The sequence below is a fragment of the Botryllus schlosseri genome, unplaced genomic scaffold (genome assembly GCF_051294905.1).
Source record: "Botryllus schlosseri isolate E-star unplaced genomic scaffold, Bs_hap1 Bs99a, whole genome shotgun sequence".
NCBI lineage: Eukaryota > Metazoa > Chordata > Ascidiacea > Stolidobranchia > Styelidae > Botryllus > Botryllus schlosseri.
The window spans coordinates 1-22,888 of NW_027648708.1; the positions used below are offsets into that span (position 1 = coordinate 1).

At 38.2% G+C, this 22,888-nt stretch overlaps 2 protein-coding genes across 7 annotated transcripts; both read right to left on the minus strand.

Moving 5' to 3' along the window:
* Positions 1-6: 6 nt before the first annotated feature.
* On the minus strand, positions 7-1,608 carry LOC145432699 (unconventional myosin-Vb-like). 4 transcript variants are annotated; one of them, XM_080309531.1, is made up of 4 exons: positions 1,443-1,608; positions 1,229-1,387; positions 554-643; positions 7-494 (listed from the first exon to the last, which is right to left on the minus strand). In XM_080309531.1, exons 1-4 carry the CDS (start codon positions 1,606-1,608, stop codon positions 463-465), a joined length of 447 nt encoding a protein of 148 aa, XP_080165657.1. In that variant the 3' UTR covers positions 7-462. The 4 variants fall into 4 exon arrangements, with proteins under 4 accessions (XP_080165657.1, XP_080165659.1, XP_080165656.1 ...); XM_080309533.1 differs by having other exon boundaries at positions 1,229-1,382; positions 1,443-1,573; XM_080309530.1 differs by having other exon boundaries at positions 7-643.
* Positions 1,483-19,909, minus strand: LOC145432700 (uncharacterized). Of its 3 annotated transcripts, XM_080309534.1 has the most exons (13): positions 18,492-19,909; positions 18,313-18,436; positions 15,626-15,709; positions 14,398-14,491; positions 13,958-14,092; positions 12,908-13,060; positions 6,198-6,335; positions 5,733-5,927; positions 4,380-4,493; positions 3,652-3,792; positions 2,509-2,646; positions 1,941-2,099; positions 1,483-1,628 (listed from the first exon to the last, which is right to left on the minus strand). In XM_080309534.1, the coding sequence occupies exons 9-12, from the start codon at positions 4,404-4,406 to the stop codon at positions 1,986-1,988; spliced, it is 420 nt and encodes a 139-aa protein (XP_080165660.1). In that variant the 5' UTR covers positions 4,407-4,493; positions 5,733-5,927; positions 6,198-6,335; positions 12,908-13,060; positions 13,958-14,092; positions 14,398-14,491; positions 15,626-15,709; positions 18,313-18,436; positions 18,492-19,909; the 3' UTR covers positions 1,483-1,628; positions 1,941-1,985. The 3 variants fall into 3 exon arrangements, with proteins under 3 accessions (XP_080165660.1, XP_080165661.1, XP_080165662.1); XM_080309535.1 differs by having other exon boundaries at positions 13,958-14,491; positions 18,497-19,909; XM_080309536.1 differs by lacking the exon at positions 2,509-2,646 and having other exon boundaries at positions 1,487-1,628; positions 13,958-14,491; positions 18,492-19,898.
* Positions 19,910-22,888: the final 2,979 nt, after the last annotated feature.

Here is a 22,888-nt window from a genome sequence, read left to right on the forward strand (position 1 = left end):
TCATATGCATTAAATTCTTTTATCACAAATATTTTGAACTCTTTTTTATCGAAAAGATATTATAATTTTTAAATAAAATAAATGAAATTTTTTATATCAAATGTGTTAAATTGTTTCATCTCAGATTTGTTTCAAATTTTTTGCCGGTCCCACAAGTTAAAAAGGCCACTAGCTTTACAAAACGAATTATGAGGATTTTAAGACTCTTTAAGGTACATCACTTCAAAACACAATTGAATAATATGTTCATATTGAAATAAACCCAGTCATTTTCAGTTAACGAATGTCAAAATTGTCCAGTTTATACAATACAAATCTATTGAAAAATTGTTGGCATTCACAGCTATCATTGGCTTAATCTCATGCATGATGAGCAGTACTAGTTTCTGATACAGCGATACGGCTATGTTGCTGAAAACCTATCTGTATTCCGCCAGGTCAAAATTTCTCAGACAGTGTTCTTTATGCGTGCCGGTGTTGTCTTGTATAAAATGCTGAGAATCGAGCAAAGCGTCATTTCCACAGTGGTTACAAGCATGCGATAAAAACACACCTCGTCGCCGCTGTACCATTTCATGTTGTTGTGCAACCGACAAGTGTTTGCCAACCAGAACGAAATGGACTCGAAATCTCCTTTGTGCTCCTGAAAAACAGATAAAAGAGTGGTTAGTGAGCAGCATGCTCGAACAATTAGATAATTATAGTTGTCTAATTGTGCTAATTAAAGAAAAAATGTGTCAATCTAATTTCCTGATTTGATAGAAGCTGAATTCGTAATTTAATTCTATTAAAAGTTTTTGGGAATGCAGTCATTCTAATTGTAATATAATTGAAAAACTGGATCTTCATTCAAATTCTAATCCAATTTGAAAAAAAACTGCGTAGTAATCATTGTAATTTTAATCTAATTTAGGAAAAATTGTAGTTATCGTTCTAATTCTAATCTAATTTGAAAAAAACGTCGCTAGAATTCTAATTCGAGTCAAATCTGGAAAAACTGTGTGGTTATTATTCTAATTCTAATCTAATTTGGAAAAAAACTGTCGCTATAATTCTAATTCTAATCTGATTTGCAAAAACTGTGTCACTATCATTTTAATTCTAATCTAATTTTGAAAAATAAACTGTAGTTAAATTATAATTCTAGTCGAATTTGAAAAGCTGTGTGGTTATAATTCTAATCGTAATCTAATTTTGAAGCTAAAAACTTCCAAGCTGTCTAACCAACCTTTTCCACTTTCTTGATGCTGTTGATGATGTTGGCCAGCAGGTTCTTGATCATGTAATCGTAGTTGCGGTGGTCTGCGTATCTCAGCAGCATGAACAGAAGGTAGGCCGGCAGCCTGGCAGAAGGCTGGCCGCGACGCCGCGCGGTTTAAGACCTGGGCTGGATCACATTGATCTTTTGAATCTCAACGTTGCAAAGCAGAGAATGAACCCACCTAGAATGAGTACCTTGGTGGCCTTGTCGTCGTCGCCTTTTCCGTATTTCAACATCCGGAAATCCTTGTGTTTTACAGCATGATGACCAGTTACAAACTGAGCATTTTCTCCATTCACTTGGATGCTCGGAGCGCCTAGACTCATCACACTCTCGAAAGCTTTCATACGCGGTACTCCGAGCTACGCTGGAAGTACGATAGTTAACATCTTTAATATGGTTGTAATACATTCTTTGTGATCGCGTTAAAAGGGGCATAATTGAACTCCCAACATCGTTTATACTGTTGTGACGTCATGATGACTCAGTTTAGCCGGCTCTAATCGTGAGTAGGAATTTATGACTTGACTTCTAGTTCCACTTGCGCACTGTACCATCTACCATACTACCTTAAACTACTTTTACTACTATTCAACAATATTCAACTAACTAGCAAACTGCTACTTCCAAGTATCAGAATATAACGGAAATTTACAAAGTGACATCAAGACATTCTTACTTTCCATGTGGTTGGGTTTTTTGCTGTGCAACTTTAGCTGACGTTTCAGTTTTTGTCTTGCTTCTCCAGACTCTCTGCTTGATCTTCCAACTCGAGATTTTTCGAAGACAAGCGCGTCAGTTCCATTTGAATATCGTCGTGAATAGTCATGCTTCCGTTCTGAAATATGTGGATAGATTTGAGAGCCATGTTCTCATAGGTGATACGAATGTTGATATGCAATGTGCTTTCCAATTTTGCACTAGTTGCTGACGATCACCCCTGACAAGTTCCAGCCGAAAATATTCAGGTCTATTTCAATATGACTATATTACTCAATTGTATGTTGGAGTTGTTAACCTCCAAGAAGCTGTCAAAATGCAGAAAATGTATTCCAAAATACTGAATATATCTAAAATTTCACATTTCATTACTCTATTAACGGAAAAGCGTTCACCTGGTAGCATTTTACAACTGAGATTTAAGCCTGTGTTCTATTTGGCAGGCAGTTAAGTTAACATAGACCATTGCCTGAGAACCAACTGTTCGAGACCGCAATGAAATCGGTTGTTAGTTTTCTGCGACTCACCATGTACTTGTTGAACTGCAGTTCTGCCAATTCGGATACGTGATTCTTTTTTTCCACGTCCAATTTGGACTCGAATATTTTGCAGGATAACAACGGCGTGTCAGGGCAAGGGCGAGTAATTTTTAGTACATCCTTAGCCTTTTTGAAAAAAAATATGAAATGGATCGTAAACGATTATTTCTAACACGACAATATTTGGGTCCTAACGTTTTCTAACTTTGTTCGTATCCATTATTTTTAATTGAGTTTATATACTCTAAAAAATTATCTTTATTGGCATCGAGTGAAATACGATTCATAACATTGTTCTGGTAATAATTTTATTAGGATCACCGAGAAAAATTATAACTTTTTACTTTAAAAAAACTAGAACTAAAACTAAAACTCACGGTCATTTAAAAACCACGGCTAACTAAATATAACAAAATAAACTAAAAATTAACAATACGATTTACTAAATCGCAAATGAGTTCAAGAATAGTGGAGACATCATCGGTAGTATTTTAGTTCTAAATAAGTAGGGTTTTGTCCCGATTACAAACCCCTGGCTGCACCATTGTAAGTAACGATAACTATGAGCCAACGATACCAACGATGCCAACGATACCATTGAGTAATATGCCGCCAATACCAACAGCCACTTGGATACTCGAGTATCATCCATTACAGCATCACAACAGTATGAATACTGTGGAAAGTTCATGTACGCACCTTTCATACGACTGCAGTTAATTCTAGTTCTTGCTACATATTAGTTGTGTTTTTCGATCATGCCTACTTCATTGGATTCTTTCACAGTGCTACGGATTGATTACGACTTTACAGACACGTCATTTCCAGTAACGTGATTAGAAGTGCACTGTATGCTTTGTATGCTGTCAAACGACCTATCGAAATTACAGGTCTCGACTTTGCTTCCACTTACAATGGAGTGTAAAATTATGGGTTTACTTTTAATTTTTGACACGACTCACTCAAGTCCATGTCACACCTTCATTATCAAATCCCACTCAAAGTAATTCAGATATATCAGTTATGTATTGAAGATCAATCCTTTTGCTTGTAATCGAGGAATATTTACGGCAACTTGTACTGAAGTACCAAGGCTGACCAATTTACCCAAGCAATGACATGTCTACAAACCTTTGGCGAACTGCTCTTGGAAGCTTTCCGATACTTGACCAGAGTTTCCTTCAAGGTGGAATTGTTGCCGTTGAGCTCGATCACCTGGTTCCTCCTCACCTCCAGCTCGTCTTGCACGGCCAGGATCTGGCTGTACATCTCCTGGAACGTAAAAAACACTGAGAATCAAGCATAGAAAAGTGTACGGGTACTTGGAGGTACACAACTTTAAAGATACACTTGAATGATGCATTTATATTGAAATGAACCCATTTTAGCCTCATATTTCCGGCTGACGCTTGTTAGAGATGTACAATTAGAAAATTTTAAGCTGTTCCAAATTAGTTCAGAATTAGAATTATAAGCTTAGATTTAACAAACTAGATTAGAAGTAGATTTATAGCCACAAAGGTTTTCTTACAAATTTGACTTAAGTTAGAGTAGCAGCTATACAACGTATTCAAAATTAGACCAAACTAGAATTACAGCCATTTTTTTTTCAAATTAGATCAGAATTGAATTCTCGAAAACTGGAGTTTTCGCGCAGCATATTCAAGAAAACCAGCCACAAGATTAGAGTTAAGATTGGAGCAAAGAACCATTTCACAACAGATTATAAATAGATTACTGTCATTTCCCTCTAATTAGTCTAATTCTACGACTAAAATTATCTAGCTGTCCAAGTCTGTGTTGTGCCCAGCACTAGGCGATTATTATCAATCGGCAATAATTTTGAGGAACGGACATACCTTAATCACGGCACTTTCTTTGCTCATAGAAGACTCGGCCGAATCGACGATGGATTGTCGCAGACTTCCCAGTTCTTGTTTCAGAGTTTCCTTCTCTTTCGTCAGCTCCTCAATCTGGAAAGATCGGGAGATTAACTAATCAGTCAGTAATGACAGAAATTTCTAGTCATTTTCAAACGAAAGTATTAATTCTAAAGACAGGTCCAAACTACACAAATTGAAGAGAATGGAAGGTATCGATTTAGTTGAGGAAAGTTTTAGGGGCAGGAGTGTCAAACTCAACTTGCGCCGCGGGCCGGATTCAAGCCTTCAGTTCGCTTGCGGCAGCACCAATCAAATGATTCCAAACTGTTTACTCCAATTGTGCACCCTTTGTTTTGCACTTGAATACTTCATTATCAAGCCTATAAATATGGGCTATGGGTGGGTTTCGATCAGAGTCCCAATATCCATCGTCAAAACTGACATCTGTTTTTTTTGGATGGTATGAAACTCATTTATAAGAATCCATTTTAGCAGGCATTTGAGGTGTGGTCACGCCAACCACAACGATCTCTCCTTTTCCAATATCGCTGTGCGTTTCAAACAAAGCGCTTGGCAAAATTACGATGAATGGCCAGTTCAATGCCGTTATAAGCAGCTAAAACAGTGGCTCTAACGACGATATCAGTCGGCGTATTTCTGTACTCGCTTTGTTTTTGTAGTAATCAGGTGTTAGCCATGTGTATGCGTTGTGAGCTATACAAAATGTTTGGTTCCTTATTATTAAATCGCGATTTGGGTTTTTCTGGAGGCCGGGGACCTTTCTAATCGAAAGTGATGCAGCGCGACAACAGATATTTGAATAGTATTTTTTGCAACAATTTTATTTCTCATGTAACCTGCACATAACGGTTTTACATTGGCGTTTCGCTTCAGTGAATAACTACTCTTTGGTACATTGTTCCATGAAACTTTGAACTTGGTGCGCATTTTTTTGGTTATCAACGTCATTATACTTATTCCGAATGGTGACTAGAGTAACTACAACACCGTTGTGGGAGGCGTATAATGTAGTATAAGAACAGATTATATATACATTTTTCTACAGAAGTTATTTGGTAGGAATATATTTAAAACTAAAAATCTCCATATCAGTCAGATATGGGCTGGACAATACAAGCATTTTCATGGGCCGGATGAAATTATGAGCCGGGCCATTTGCTAGACAACCCTGTTTTAGAGACTACTATTTTAGAGGTTATTTTTGATCACTCATACTGTACATTCAGTAAACCCATCTTATCATTGAATCCAGTTTAGAAAACAAAGTAATTGGATCATAGACAGATATTGGAGAAGCAAAAGGCCAACCTGATACGATTCAATGTAAGAGAGAACTCTATCGTGTTCCGCGTCACTGTCCGCGGCCTCCTTCCTGGCGATGTCTTCGTCTGCTTTTTCCTACATCTTCTCGATCACACGCTCTTGCAATTCCTTCTTCTGGTCCTCCAGATCCTTCACTTTTTTCTGCATCTTCGCCGGCAGGTTCACGCTGTTCATGTCATTCTGCGGGAAAAGAAAACTTGACGTCACACATATATATATATATATGTAATATGCATATCCTCATATAAATTAACAGTACACGTTTAATGACATATATTTATATATATAACATGTAGGCCAATATATGATTGTATAATGTACCCAATTGACTAGAACTAGAACTAGAACTAGAACTACTCATCTTTCAAAATTTGCAACTGCAACTATTCAAACCAGAAGTTAACCGTGAACCAACTAGATGTACGCAAGCCTGGATCAACCAAAGCATACCATCATATTTTCCAAGACTTCGACGGCGTTGGGGTTGATGGAGCTGTACGCCGATTCAGGTGGCGAGGGGGCAGCGGATGAGACGGCAGAGGTCGTTTCTGTTGCGACAACTTGGCGTCTTGTCATTTCCAGTTCGTCCTGAATCAAGGTGATGCGTCATAGAAATATTTGAAATGGAATGGATTAGTTGAATGTCAGTGCTTGGTACAGGTCACTTTCACTGATGATGACTAGGGCGATTTTTTTGACATGTCAAAAAGAGTCAGAATTTTGTCAAAATTGTACTGTTATGTCAAAAAAGTCGAAATTGTTTACAAATTCAAAATTTTTTCGCAACCCGCATTTCGTTAGTATCGTAGATCTTGCACTGTCGGTGAACTTATCATTTGACATTTTACAGCTTGTAGCCTACTTTATAGGCCTACTGTTGTAGACGACCCAGTCTCTGCTCATTGTGAATCATAAATGGTCAAATGAAACAAATAAGATGACATGGTGTTATGCTCATGCTCAACGTACAGCAATATCCTAACTGAAGCAAGATTGCGTGGACATTGGCATGGTTCTTATATCAAGAAGCGCGTGATGAAAAATTGTGATGTATACCAGTGGTTCTCAACCGCCGGTCCACGACGACATTCCTGCCGGTCCGACACGTATATTACAATTTTATACCTTAATTTCAAGATTCAATATTGAAGGTTTGTCTATTGATAAAATAAATAAAACATGAAGTTTTAACATGATTAAGAACTTCGTAAGGTGACATGAGGGTTTGAAATATGATCGATTTGACTTAAACTTCAAGACGTGTCATTTGACGTCATGCGATCGACAAGTATAGAACAGATACTAGCTAACTCATCGCTAAACAGCGCAGTTTAGTACGATCATTCGTTTTCGATTCATTCATTTTGTACAGGACCGCAACTAGGGCACCCCAAACCTCCCCATTGAAGACGGACAAAACTTAAAAAGAGACCAAAATTGTTTTTAAAATAAACATAAACAATAGCGTATATTTTTTGAAACGTTTTAAAACATTTTGAAATTTCTTAGCGACCTTCACGCGATTTAGTGTCCAAAAATGTTTTGCTTATTAGGTGCCCTACTCCGTGAAATACGCATGATCTATAGAAAGAGGCATTTCGACGTGAGCCATTACCGCGCTACGACGTACCACTAGTGTTGGGATGACTCGAGTCAACTTTTTCGTGTGACTTGACTTGACTCGAGTCACTTTGCCAAAAGGACTTAACTTGACTTGACTCGGCGCTTTAAAAATGCCAATTGACTCATGACTCGGAGCAAAATTTGCGAGTCAAGTAAACGCTGTCGATTAAATCACCATATCTTATGTATGTTCAGATTGTTCGCGATATGCCGATGTCACTTGTGAGGGCAACCAGTCATTCACTGATTGTAAATTGACCGCAAACGAAACGATCACAGCTTACGTTGTCGCAGTAGTAGTAGAGTAGATTTATCTAATTGCAACGTATCTTTGTTTCTTATACAGATCAGTAGTTAGTATGCTTACATTACGCAGTGCTCACCTTTACCAAACCTCTTGTATAATTTAAATCGAACGAACATAATTTTTGCGTTTATATTCTCGTGGATGATTGTATAGATGGGTACGTGTGGTACCATATCAATTTATTTGGACTTATCGAGGCTTCTAATTCGATCCTCTTTTTTGGTTGATATAACAGACTGTAGCATGTAGTTATACGAAGTTACTCGCGTATTTTATTAGCAGTGCGTGAGCGATACAACGCCTTTTTGTACGTATAGTTAACTTTATACTCGCTATTTGATTCAAAATTAATGGCCTATTAATCTGTCTTTTACCCAGTTAGCAAAATGTAAGGACTTTGCCTCATCACTCATACTTTGAAAATTAAATTTGACTTGAATCATAACTTGACTCCACTTGACTCGAGTCACCTTCGAAAATCGTTTGACCTGACTTGACTCAAGTCACAATGGAGAATGACTCGAGATGACTCGTGACTTGAAGGTAGTGACTTGATCCCAGCACCGGTACCAACACATAATGAAGTTTAGGCTAACATGGGACTCCGAAAGGTGTACCAAGAATTCGGCAGCGAGAAAACCGGTGTATTGAAGAAAAGATAATTGTAAATCAATAATTGTATCACCAAACACTAAAATAGTTGATGCGAACATATAGTAATTTTGATTCGTTTAGAATGCTGTGTGCCAGACATGGGGTAATCGCGATTAGTAATCGTAATCGATTACGACGATTACAGCATTTTCAAGTAATCGTAATCGCAATCGATTACATTCGAAAAAATTCCAAAGTAATCGTAATCGTAATCGACTACTTCGCATATTTAATCGATTTCTTTGTGAAAGAACGATTACTTTTTATTTGTACGACGACTGTGACATAAACTGAACATTCGTTAACAAGCAAGAGATAATATACCAGTTATTGAGTCACAAACGTCTGATTTTCAAATGCCATCGCTCATTATTACGTCAGAAGTAGCCTATTAGCTTTGCTAGTCTTTGCGTAAGAAGTATCCACATTCCACACTTATAGTAAATAGATATTCGATGTACATTAGTGTGATTGTAAAACACCCACCGTTCAGTATATCGGGTTATCAATACATTTCAGACGCCATTACCTCGCTGCAGGATAATCAATCACCTCTCTGCCTAGTTTACAATAGCAACATTTATATTGATGTTTGGTTATGCTTAGTTAAACGCAATTTGACCGTTGCTGCTTGGCGAGCAGTAGGCCTATGTGCTGGTACGAACGTACAGCAGACAAAGGTTTGAAATTTTGTACTCGTCAAATAAAATATTACGGTTTCCACAACGAAGCATTAAAAATCAACAGCTGCTGAGATATATATATCATAACCGCACCGATTTTGCCGTTTCTCGTAATGGCAGCTTGCATTACATTGCTGTATTAAGTTGAAGGCAGAATTTTATTTTCACCTTTCTCTTATTCTCATATTATTCTACTCAAAACGGGCGTCAATTGCTATTTCACGATTCTTTACTGAAGATTTGGACCTGCCGCCATAGCCATCGGCTTATATACCATGTTAGCGTGGGTTGTAGCTAGAATCAGGATCAAAACAGCAAAATGGTCCTCCACTCCAAACGTTGGTCTTGGGCCCTAAAGGGTAGTTAATTTTTAACTTGAAGATTTAATTTCGTCAATACCATTGGTAATTTCATTATATTGCATTTTTAATCCTATTTCAGCCCCCGATGGTCAGACTTACCTGAAGAGCACGGGGCGCGTAATCCATAATTATAACATCTGGTATCTTGCAATAATTACTGTAGTGCATGTTGTTAATTCGTGACCTCCGGTCTGTTCCTAGTCAAAAGATATTGTAGTGGCTCAAACTTAGCAGACTAAAAGAAAAACTTCCGTGAGACGCACACACAAATTGTCATGTCTAATGCTCTGTGGGTGCCTGCGTGGCATTTGCATCGTGGGCTCAGATTGGAAGGACCGGACTGTTAGTCTAGCCCACCCAGCGCGGCTATTGACAATGGACACATACCCCAAATTTCAGCCAACGTCTTTCTTTGATAGCACACTTCGTAGAGTCGCATGTTGGCCGAAACTGCATATGTCTTTTGATGTTTCGAGGCGCGGTATTGACTGGCACCAAAATGCCTATTACTATGAGTTATGCATCCTTTATTTCTTGAGGGGAGACATTTGCCTTTCGAAACCAAGCTATCTAGAGACATTTAAATGGCAAAGCTCAAAGAGAATTTTCAAGTTAAAGAAATCTGTCAAGAATACTCTATAATTTATGTTGGTTCACGAAATACTTTGAGTCCCCACCCTATTGGGGAATTTGGGGTGCAGCAGTTATGGACCTGGCAAGAATGCAAATCATTGGGTGCGATAAATCGTCGTTTATAAAATAGGAAATATTTACATTATGACGTAACAAGCAAATATCGCATCTGTTTCAAAGAAATATGTTATCTCATTAGGCCTTTTCAGCGCAATACATGCATTGTCTTCCAATATAACTACTAAGATGCAAAATAAATGTAATCGTGAGTAATCGTGATTACTTTTCCAATGTAATCGTAATCGTAATCGACTACTTCCTGATTTTGCTGTAATCGTAATCGTAATCGTAATCGCGTGATTCCGAAGTAATCGTAATCGCAATCGATTACATTCATAAAGTAATCACCCCATGTCTGCTGTGTGCAAGGATTTATTGATTGCATCTGTGATTACCTTCATTAGTAATTCTTGAAATGATGGTTAAAATCCTACAAAAATTCAGGACACTTTGTAATTATCATCATTAACTACCTTCAAAATTACAATTGAGAGACTAATGTGCTTCAAGATCCTCTTGGGGATACAGAGCTTCATCATACAATTGAATTGTATATTCCTATTGAAATAAATTTGAATAATTTCGGCCGATACTCGTCAGGGGTAATCGTCAGCAACTAATAGAGAATTTAAAAGAACATTGCATATCAACAATCCTGCAAAAACCAATGTGCTTCATTGTAAGAATTGTTAAGCTTTATATATTTGTATTCACTGATGGTGGATCCGTACTGAAACGGTGAATTCGCTCAACACTTGCATAAGCGCATTTGCTTTCTCTCTATGAAAACACGACATGTAGGCTTCAGCCGTTTCCTTCACAATGAAGCAGTCATGCTGTAAAAGCTTCTGTGAAGCAGGTGTTGTTTGTTCATCATGTATTTCGTACCTCAACATGTCCTGAATTAATCTTAAATCATCACCTGCCAAACTACTAACAATGCGCACTCAGAATCGCCGCCGGTAGCAGACTTCTTGAACACCTGATCAGCAAGCTGATGCTGCCGTGGTCATTGAAGCATAGCCGATTCGCCAATCAAGAGCCGTGGTTATTTGATTACTAGTCTTCTCGCCGTTCTATGGCCAGTGGCACGCCCATTCTTGAGCAGCTACTTTCAAACGCTTTGACCGAAATCTTAACGGCTTTCCTGTAAGCTTCTTTCAGGCTAATTGTTGTTTTTTATCAACAATCTATAGAATGAGACACAATTACGAAGACTTTTTGAGATTTTCCAAATTTTGGACATCCCTACTGTGGACGCATATTTTATCTCAACCTATTCATACTTGCTCAGTTAGAGTGTACTGTATTTAAAACACTACCCGATTTTGAATATTGTGACGAGCAACACATTCATATTCGCAATTTATACACTGTAAGCTTTTCAACTGACACTCATCGGGAGCGGCCGTCAGTAAATACGCAGTTCACAATTCGAAGCATATTTAATTTGATACAATATGTACCCTATTCAGGACGCAGCCTACCATTTATTCACACTGTATTTAGGTGCAGATTATTTCACAGGCTTACAAGCTGATGACGTTGACTATAGGAATAGACAGTTATTTTAACTTCATTATTCTAGACCTGGGAACGAAAGTATGTTTACTTTACTGAAATACAACAGGAAATTCCTTTATAAAAGGTTGGCGGGCCCCTCCAAATCCTAGATGGACAATGAAGTTTAGTCAGGGAAATATAAATCTTGTTGAATTTCCACGACCACTGTATGCTCTCCATACTAAACGGGATATATGAAGTGCTTATGAGCTTAAGCCTTGTCATAACAATAGCGATTCGAAATGGGTGTGTTTTCTACTGAAAGCACTTGATTTATTCCGGCTTTTAGTCTCGGGTTACTTGGATTTCGAGTGCTACTTCAAGTTCACCCGAAAGGTGTGTTGACTTGGTTATAAAACGTGAGCATAGATAAGCCAATAAGTCATCGACTGACGCTTTTAAGGAATTTAGTATCTTAATTTGAACTTCCTAACACTCCAATATATGTACAGAATTTTTGATACTGTAACATTGAAGAGGGTACTTTATTTTTTATAAAGTTGAGAATGAGCATAAATTTGATAGACGGTTTAACTTGAGGTTAGTACATACAAAAGCATTAGTCGCTACTTACTAGCATTAGTTACCCAAATGATAATCAGTTAGCAAGTGAACAGATATGATAAATAAACAAAGGAATATTTTATCACAAGACATACAAAGAATTTGATATCAATTTCTTCGCAGTTTGAACTCAAATTTTTGCACACTCCATGTGGTAAAAAGGCTAAAATCGGTGTACATTCCCTAGTGAAACAATTCTACCAAGTATAACCACAACCCAAGCAATCCTAGCATCCAAGTGAATCCAACATTTTCGTGTTAAATTTCCAAAGACAATAGTTTGGTAAGTGTAAAGTAGTATGTATAACAAGGTACCTGTGGCATGAAAGGTATTGTATTTTGGCTCCTGTAATCTCCGTCATGAAACGTGATACAAGGTGCGCAAGCCAGAGATTGTTCAACAATCTACAATTGCATCATGGGCACACTGCCCATACAGCATCAAAGAGACGATATCTGTTTTGTAATTGGTGGTATTTGAGATGTATTGTATATAGTAAAGTAGCAGTGAAACTAATAGTAAAGGCATAATTTACAATACACATGGCCATACTGTATGAAGTTTTGTACTTCTAACAAGCTCTAATAAATTTGTTTATTGTTAATGTTCCGGCAATATAATCTCTCTCTATATTAAATCGAATATAGATAGTATTGTCATGAAATTATTAAATATTGGTAATGTGTTGTTATTTCAAAATAAAGATTCACCTGCTCTGATACGCAACAATGGGTTTTGACATGTGGGTCGATACACTTTCAGTTTCAGTGTGGAGTTATACGCAGTAGTGGAGCCTCCAAATTCCCAGCTCCAATGACTACGTTAGCATGAAGCCAATAACCGGGAAACAGTAATGTGTAAACCTGAAATTTAGCGACCCATCACATTTAGGATTTAGAACAAAATATATTAAGGGTACGAGAGACAACCATATAGGCATATACATTAGAGTTGTTCAAAAATTTATTCAGGATCCCGGAGATTCACTGATTTAATTGTTACGTTACCTAAAAAAATGCTGCACACCAAATTTGGCTAATTCCAACCAGTAGAAGTCGACGCTGAGCCAATATAAATTTTTGAATTTATTATATAAAAAAATAGAAAAATAATTTTACAGTGAACCCTATGAAATTGTGGAATTGTCTACAAAAACGACACCAAACAAATTTGACACAAGCGAAGTTATTGAGTGTTTGGGTGTTCTGGCTATTTTTGCAAAATCCAAAACTTTCAACTGCAATCACTTCGCTTCTACTGGCTTGTTAAGCACCGTTCTTTTAGACAACTTAACAATTTCATGGGGCTGACAGCAAAATTTGAAATTTATTTTAAATTTTTTATAATAATTTCTAAATTTTCAAGCTCCTATGCGTTCAAATCTACCAATGGAATTGGTGCCAAACTTGCTGTGCAATCTGGTGTGGAATCCGGGAAAAAATCTACTGTGCATACTTCTACAAGTGGGGAATGTCTACTAGGGCCTAGGGACCACTGGTACGTACCAGATATCCACTGGTGTGATAAAAATAAACAATCCTATATATCTAGACTCCACACATTATATTAAGCAAGGGTTTGGATAGGCCTATAGCTGTAGCTCACATTCTTGACAGCATAAACATAAGCCAGACCAACACTTTTCTTACTCTATGTAACCCAAGCTACGACTCATGAATTTCCAAACGAAACGACCAATAGGAATTCCATTGCTAATTCAAGACAATAGATCTCGTCATGAAAGCAAATTTTCCTATTACCTTTTTATCAGCTGGTACTGTCAATGAGGCAGATTCCGTCACGTTCTTGAGTTCATAAACTGCGTCACCTCCAAACGCTGTAGCTCCCACAATATAGTGACGAGGTTGCTCAGCATGATCAAACAAAGCACGATGCTTATAACAGACAACTAGATAAATCTAATTGTTTGATTCGACTGATTAGAACAAAATTCCTGTGAGCTTATTCAGATCTATGAATAACTGTGCTTTTTAAGCCATGAACGACCTTATTATTAGGTATACATTAATGATAGTATATTGTAACTTTTTTGTAAATGATTGATGCACTCAAAATAGTGAGACATCTTAAAAAAAATTAATGGCTTTTTCTATCTGGCAACTAATAAAATGTTTAACCTGTAACATGATGTGAGGCATAATTACAGTGAATTGGTTAATATTTACAAAAAATTACATACCCGGCCTTCGATATTGGCATATGTATGGTAACGGATCGCCACAAGGCATCAAGTACCATTTACCACCATCAGAAGTATTCATCGCAGCACATCTCTGGAGAATGAAAAAGAATATATTTCATTAGTTACGAAGATGAAAGGTGCTAAAAGAATATCAAAAGGGCTGATATTGCGAGTACTCCGAAAACATAACATACTAAGACCAGATTTAATGTAACAATATAAATTAAGGTGAAATTATATGACAGATATAAATTGTTGCAAGGTTGAAATCACAAGAAGTGGTTAAAATGCATAGACTTTATGAGTGCAAATTTCAATAGCAAATAGCAAGTGGTCGCTTTAAGAGTACAAAACCTAAGGATATGAATTTTGACGGACACTGTGTAGTGTCACCCAAAATCATTTGAATTACTGGTAGAATGAAATTACTATTTCTACTCTTTCAGATATGTTACTTGGAGTACTGCTGCAATAGGGCAGCGAGGTTCACAGCTTTTCACAGTTAAAAATAGTATCTAATATATACATAATCGGGGTCATAACCAAGTCACAAGTGAATTTGACTTTTAGAGTTTTGACTCGAGTCAAGTCATTTTCAATTCACTACCGAGTTAAGTCCGAGTTCAAGTCATAGTGTTCACTGTTCAGTATCCAGTTCAAATGAAGGTTAAATCCACTTCTGTGAAACTCGCGGGTGATATCAAATGTATAGGATTCATAGTACACAGCACATTTTTCTCACTATAAACGTATTTATTCAAACAGATAGGCCTAAGTTACAGTATTTGGGCGTCGCCATATCGTCCAAGTATTTGTCCTGATATATGAGACTTGAATAACTCATATAGAACATGTAGAGTAATATGACTTGGTCAAGTCACACATATGACTCGAGTGAGTCAGTTAACATTTTTAAGACTCTACTCGAAACATTGTATCCATGCAAGGTTCGGTTCTGGTCATGGCTAAAAAACAAACAAAAACAATAAAAAGATGTTTTAAACAAGGGCCTTGTTTATCACATGTTTGTTTTAAATTGATTTGTGTTTAAAACGCAGGCCATACTTGTGGCAATAGAAAATACCAATTGAGAACCAAGAATACTCTTATGTTCCGTTTCTGAAGAGGGCACTGACTATCAGTTGGATTGCATTTGTCCTTCGTAATTAGCGTGGGATCCATGACTTTTCGATTGCTTAACATGCAAATTTCCAATTAGGTTGACCTGCTCAGCTCGTGTGTCAGCAACGTGTCAGACATCCCTCGTTTCACTGCATAGGCCTACGCACCCGTTTTTGTGTCATGTTCTCTGTAAATGATATGAATAGTTAGTTATCTATAACACTGACAAACAAAAATATCACTTTTTGAGTGTCAAAGATATTTTAATGGTTTCTGGGTATTTGGGGGCTGCTGAGTCCGAAAATGACATTCGTTTCTTTTAATTGGCTTTATTTTTTCAGATATTGATATTTTTTAGTTAAAAAAATATATAAATCGTTAACTTTAGTAGGCCTACCTGTCAACTGCGAACAGAAGTATCAGTAACATGCATGTTGGAAATGTTTCTTAAGCCAATGGCTTGGACCAGATACTCCACTATGTCTATTTGCCATTGTAGCATCCCATAACTTTATAAACAAGACATTGAAAACACTCCATTTTGAACAGCACAAGTCATTTAGCTGCAACCTACAGTATGTTGCTGTACTGTATATCTCTACAGTTATGAGTGACTTCATTAGCTTTCTACGAACTGTACAGTACAGCATCACGCAGTTAACCAGGCGATGGAGTGTAACAGTAGAAGCATCATACTGATAATATGAAGTTTCTTTGTACTTGTTAACTAGTGGTGTAGCAGCCACTTGGCGGTTCTGGCTCTGTGCCAGGGGCGGCAGGCTCCAAGGGGGCGGCAAAATGAGGCTGCACAGTGAGAGAGAGAGAGAGAGAGAGAGATGGCATTCCTTTTCGCCTGCACCATCGAGATGCACGCACTCTGTGTAAATCTGGTCAGTAATATCGTGATTAAATAGAGCTATAATGGTCTCTTAGGTAGTGTTTGAAAGTTGATGGTACCTATCAAATCACCTTAATGAAATTATATTTGAATAGCCGCTGCCACAAATACACTCGGATACGAATCAGTACCGAAACCGAAAATGCAAATCTCTATTCTTGAAAATTCAATACCTCGACCAGTGAGAGTAATTCACAAACGTTAGTATCCATCTCTTTCGTTGCTACACCTGCGTGCAACACGCCATTCCCGCTAAAAGTGGAACTCATTGACAATTGCAACACAATCTTCGACATTGTTTCTTTGAAGAAAACAATGCACCTATTACGCAAGTACCTTTTGTGTATCACGTCATCAAAAATAGGTCCTACACGAACGATGACCTGAAAAACCGGGACTTTTCCGTGAATCATGACATAAGAGAAAAATAACGCGAGAAAAGGAAAAAATGACCTCCTCGATGTATACTCGATTCAGATACTTTAGTGAGACTATAGAGACTGTAGGATGGAGTGACGACTGATTTAAATGCCTAATTAATATTCATCCGCAACATATTTTGTTTGCATGGTTTTGCAGCAATTATCTTGTAAAAATGAATATTTATGGTATTATTGCCCATATTACTATAAATATTTTATATTATACTGGTATTAGTGCATTGATGTACCGAAATATCTATATAAGTTGAACTACTCTATTTACACTGCGCGCAATAATATTTTCAATTCCCTTTAGATCGGTCACGCTCCGCTTTGCGTAGGGAGCTACCCATTGTTACGTGTACTACTATTAATCCCACATGCAATTCAGACGGTGGAAAGTTGAGTTTTTGTTCTTTAATGCATGGTTGTCGATGGGAGTGGGTCGGAGTATTGGAGGTTGAATACTTATAACGGACTCCGTGACTAATTGGACGTCATGTTTGGCCTGATCAGTGAATATCTTGGATACTTGCGTTGACGGTCTTGCGTTTGTTGCCGTACGAAGCGATGAATATGCCGGTATATCGCTGCGCAATGCGCACGGTTGGTGAATACCAGCGATGATTTATGATATAATAGCTATTATAGTGGCGTATTATAAGATGATAGAAGATAACAATAAAAGGGCAGGCGATGAAAATGAAACGGCAAAACGGAAATAAAATTCTGAGTATTATGCTTTCACAGAAATTTTGATTCCTTTATAACCGATACTTTTTCGTAAAAGTTATGGCCGAAGAATCATTGTGGGAGGATTGGGAATCCATTACCGAGGAGGAAATTTCCCAATGCTTCGAAGGATTGGATGAGTGGAGTGGAATAAGTTGTGACGTCTGTGAAGCCATATTTCCCACTGTAAGGGAACTCAAGAAGCACGGGAAAGTGCATAAGCTCCCGTCACCAACTGAGCAAATTGACATCGACCGAGTAATGAACATTTTGAAGATTGCTTGCCGTAATTGTCATTCTATTTCCAGGTGTGGACCACGATTTGAGGAATTGGATTTAAATCTTATTGTTCCACTTGTCAAACGCTTGAATTGCTGTGTTCTGTGACGTTGGTACTGATGGTATTTATCAATACTACTCCAACATTTGCCAGCAGGCAAGCAAACTTCTTGGACTGCAGCATCAGCTTCTTAATTGCTGCATCTTTGCTCGTGAAGATTGTTGATGCACTTGTTCAAGCTGAGGAAAAAGTTTCCACTGCAAGAATGTCTGGTATCAATAGCAGGGAATGGTATATTGTGCAATTCTGTTGAATGTGTGGTGTTAATAATGAAATTTAATAGCATACCAATCAATATTCTAGTTCCGTGTGCCGGCCGTCTATATGAATAAATAGGTATATCAATTGGAATCGTTTGGTGCATTGGTTTCTTGATCTGAGTGAGATACCCCGCATACCTTTATGATTGTGCTACATCTTTCAGGCAAATTTAGCTTAGGCAGAGCTCCCACTTTGAGTGGCTTTCTGGTTTCGAGCTGAATGATATCGCTCTCCTCAAAATGATTTTCGCAGATTGTGGCTCTATTATAAATGACACTGTTAATTCTGTTGAAGTTGAGACAGCTGCTTTACTTACGTCACCTTATGGAGCAACGTCTTGATACGATCTCCTTTTGAGGGGTCCCTGATGGAAAGAAGGAGGCTGGCCATTGCTGCGTGCTGCCTCTGGGCCGCTTCGTTCCTTAATAGCTCTGGTCTTCGTACTGTGAATAAGGATCTCTTACAAGATTGGTCACTACGCGGATTGTTCGCATAGGGACATCCAGGGATGGCGCAGTTGTTGACCATGATTGCCGTGGCGGTTCTATTATTTTTACTGCTAAAGACGCAAAATTTGCAACGAGATATAAGACAATGCGATTTAGCCTAGTGAACAGATAGAAGATGTCAAAACGAACAAGTAGCCGACAATGTAACATAGGTCTAATGCCCGATGAAACAGTGTACGATATTAGGCCTAATGTCCGATGAAACAGTGTACGATATTGATCTTTTGGATGTATTGATTAGAGCCCGACCGATATTGGATTTTTGAGCCGATACCGATAAAACCGATATCCAGTACCTTCACCGATAACCCCGATATATTCAGCCGATATTCAAAAGATATGGAATCTAGCTCAAGGCGCATATTCAACAACTCAAGAGTATTTAATTGAACATGTTTACAGCCATTGCTATACTTACATGAAATGAATGATCTGGGGGGTAATAAAATATATCAGTAGCACCAGTCTAGCAGTTGCAGATTACAGTTCACGAAGCATAATTTCTCTGTGTTTTCTCCAGGGAGTGAACTTGTTCGGTTTTCATAAATGATGTAGGCTATACGGTACTGAACACAGTGAATAGTCTTTCACTTGGTACCGTAGTTGGTAGCACAGCAAGAACTGGGAATCTTTGTTTATTTTGGTTCCACGACTGCAGGGGATCTTTTCTTCATTGGTTCCACCAAATATTGATATTCTTCTGGCAGTGCACCTGGAGCCTTCAGAACATCATTAACAGCTGAAGAGAATGTGCAAAACAACTCAAATTGTTCACGTCAGCGCCACCCATCCCCTTGACTATGACCGGTATTTCAACAATCAGCTGATCAATCTTTTACACACTGTCAGAATTGGCCCATGGCATTGTGGAATCAAAAATATTCGTATGAATTATTGGCTCTACTCCCTTTTTGCTTGATTTTCTTGCACTCTATGCCCGCATATTCCTTATCACGGAGTCCCCTCAGTCAGATGACTCCATACATTACTGGTATTTTTCGCTTTGTTGGTACCGTACCGAGCCTTGTGAGCTTCCTACACAGACACCAACAGCACTATCTACAGGTAAATCTTTACACGCGACCTTTTTCTTTGTCATCACGACGGTTCGTCCAGCTTGAATGAAATTTTCATTTCTCAAATGAATCGATTGAAATCTTCTGAATACAACTTTCCATTCATACGATGTCTGCTCTCTGTCTCTGGTGTTCGATCACCGCAGGGGGATTCCCACTGAAGTAACTGGGGCATAACGGTGAAATTATATATCTCACATAGGGCTACTGGCCTGTGTGCATTGCAGCTTGGCCATTCATCTTGATAATTTTACTCTGACATTCAGTGAAGACTTTGTGTCTTCTCTGACTCCCTACGACCATGTTGTGACGTCACGAAAATGGCCGATATTTTTTTACCTCCAGTGGCCGATACCGATATTTCTTTCTAAGTGTGATATCGACTCGATATTATCGGCGAGCCGATAATTGGTCGGGCTCTAGAATTGATAATCTTTTCGTCGCTATTTTTCATCCGCTTTCCGTGTAGGCTATTCGTTTTATTAATCGGTTGCTTATGCACAGAAAATAGTTTGGTATCGGTATCAGCGGCTTTCAACGGCCACTCAATTATTACTGCATAAAGCCTTATCAATTATAGCATTGTCTACGAGTTCACGGGATTCGGCGCGGAGAATTTATCACTGAATAAGGCATTGCGGGAAATTGATTTTAAAAGTGTGTTCTGGGTGGAGGACAGTTGTGAAATTTTTTTAGTGAGAACATATTGATGCTTCCGCATAACATGCAAAATTTGAACCGTCTAGCCAGAATATTTCCACCCTTTTTGGCACTCAAATTCGTCCATGCATTTCCGAAATCGCCTATACTTTTACATGTAAATTAGGACAATCGGACTTTCGCGAATGGAATTTTACTACGCAAAGTCAAGCGTGACGGATCTAAACTTGGAACAATGGGTCGTCGCTCCATCCTACAGTCTCTATACTGCTATCATCGTAGCACGATTTTCATATAAACGGAAATAAAAAATGAGTCACCATGAACATCAAAATACAAAATGTGCTAAATCTACAATAGTAGGACTATTATAACTAGTTTATCGATTAAGATATAGCTTAATGAACTAGCACTGTCGTTTTAAGTCAACGGGAATCAAATACACATCGATAAAAAAGTCATGTATGAATTGCGCTGATGAGTAGCGCGTCTACATGTTTTTCCAATTTCAAATAAAATCATCCAGGACCGTTTTCCAAGGACCACTCTGATTCTAATATACTATCTAATTTTATACTTTAAGATAAAAGTAAATTGGGACATTTTTAGGTATCACTTGAATATGTCCTATCAATACGCGTAAATTGCGATATCAGCCGCGCCTATGTACAATTTACAACGTTCATTTAGCAATACCCCGGACAGTTTCCGAGGACCAATCTGGTTTTATATACTCCAATGATCATAAACGTTGATATAAAAGTAAATTCAAACAATTCTAGGTCCGACACGATGTCAACTATCACTTTGAATTAGGCCTCTCAATACGCGTAAATTGCCATTATCAGCCGCGCCTATGTACCATTTTCAAAGTTCATTTAGCAATACCCGGACAGTTTCCCGAGGACCAATCTGGTTTTAATATACTCCAATGATCATGACGTTGATATAAAAGTAATTCAAACAATTCTAGGTCCGACACGATGTCCAACTATCACTTTGAATTAGGCCTCTCAATACGCGTAAATTGCGATTATCAGCCGCGCCTATGTACCATTTTCAAAGTTCATTTAGCAATACCCCGGACAGTTTCCCGAGGACCAATCTGGTTTTAATATACTCCAATGATCATAAACGTTGATATAAAGTAAATTCAAACAATTCTAGGTCCGACACGATGTCCAACTATCACTTTGAATATGTATTGTCAATACGCGTAAATTGCCATTATCAGCCGCGCCTATGTACCATTTTCAAAGTTCATTTAGCAATACTCCGGACAGTTTCCCGAGGACAAATATGGTTTTCATATACTCCAATGATCATAAACGTTGATATAAAAGTAAATTCAAACAATTCTAGGTCCGACACGATGTCCAACTATCACTTTGAATATGTCCTATCAATACGCGTAAATTGCGATTATCAGCCGCGCCTATGTACCATTTTCAAAGTTCATTTAGCAATACCCCGGACAGTTTCCCGAGGACCAATCTGGTTTTAATATACTCCAATGATCATAAACGTGATATAAAAGTAAATTCAAACAATTCTAGGTCCGACACGATGTCCAACTATCACTTTGAATTAGGCCTCTCAATACGCGTAAATTGCCATTATAAGCCGCACCTATGTACCATTTTCAAAGTTCATTTAGCAATACCCCGGACAGTTTCCGAGGACCAATCTGGTTTTAATATACTCCAATGATCATAAACGTTGATATAAAAGTAAATTCAAACAATTCTAGGTCCGACACGATGTCCAACTATCACTTTGAATTAGGCCTCTCAATACGCGTAAATAGCCATTATCAGCCGCGCCTATGTACCATTTTCAAAGTTCATTTAGCAATACCCGGACAGTTTCCCGAGGACAAATATGGTTTTCATATACTCCAATGATCATAAACGTAAATTCAAAGAATTCAACCACGAATTTCGAAGTACAATTTTCGAAACCAGCCAATGACGTTACTGATAGCGTCGCGGAAAAGGGCCCTGCCTCACTAAATCCGACAGTTCCGTGGACTCGCACACAACCGAAAACAGTAGCACGTACGATTGTAGCTACCAAATCACAATAAACCTGAACAAAAAACGGACACGCCGTCGCGAAGGATCAACACGCTCAACACCGCCGAAGTACCACCCAATAGCCAACAGTCAACACATTCGGATGTGCGATTTTCGCCACAACCGAAGACAATGAAAGGAAGGACCCTGGCTCACCATGCCAGAAGTTCGTGGATTCGTACCAGCACTCTCCAGGCAGCAGGTCATTTCAAAACCGAAATTACACCACAGCGATCGAGTTCAGTAGAAATCCAGGAGAGGTTTCACATCCCTGTCGGAGATTGGCAAATGCTTATCAAGAACAGGCATGATCATCAATTCGCCAAGGAGAGAGAGAGAGAGTCTTTATTTTTCATCCAAGGAATCTGGATATGTAACTTATTTCTCTCAAAG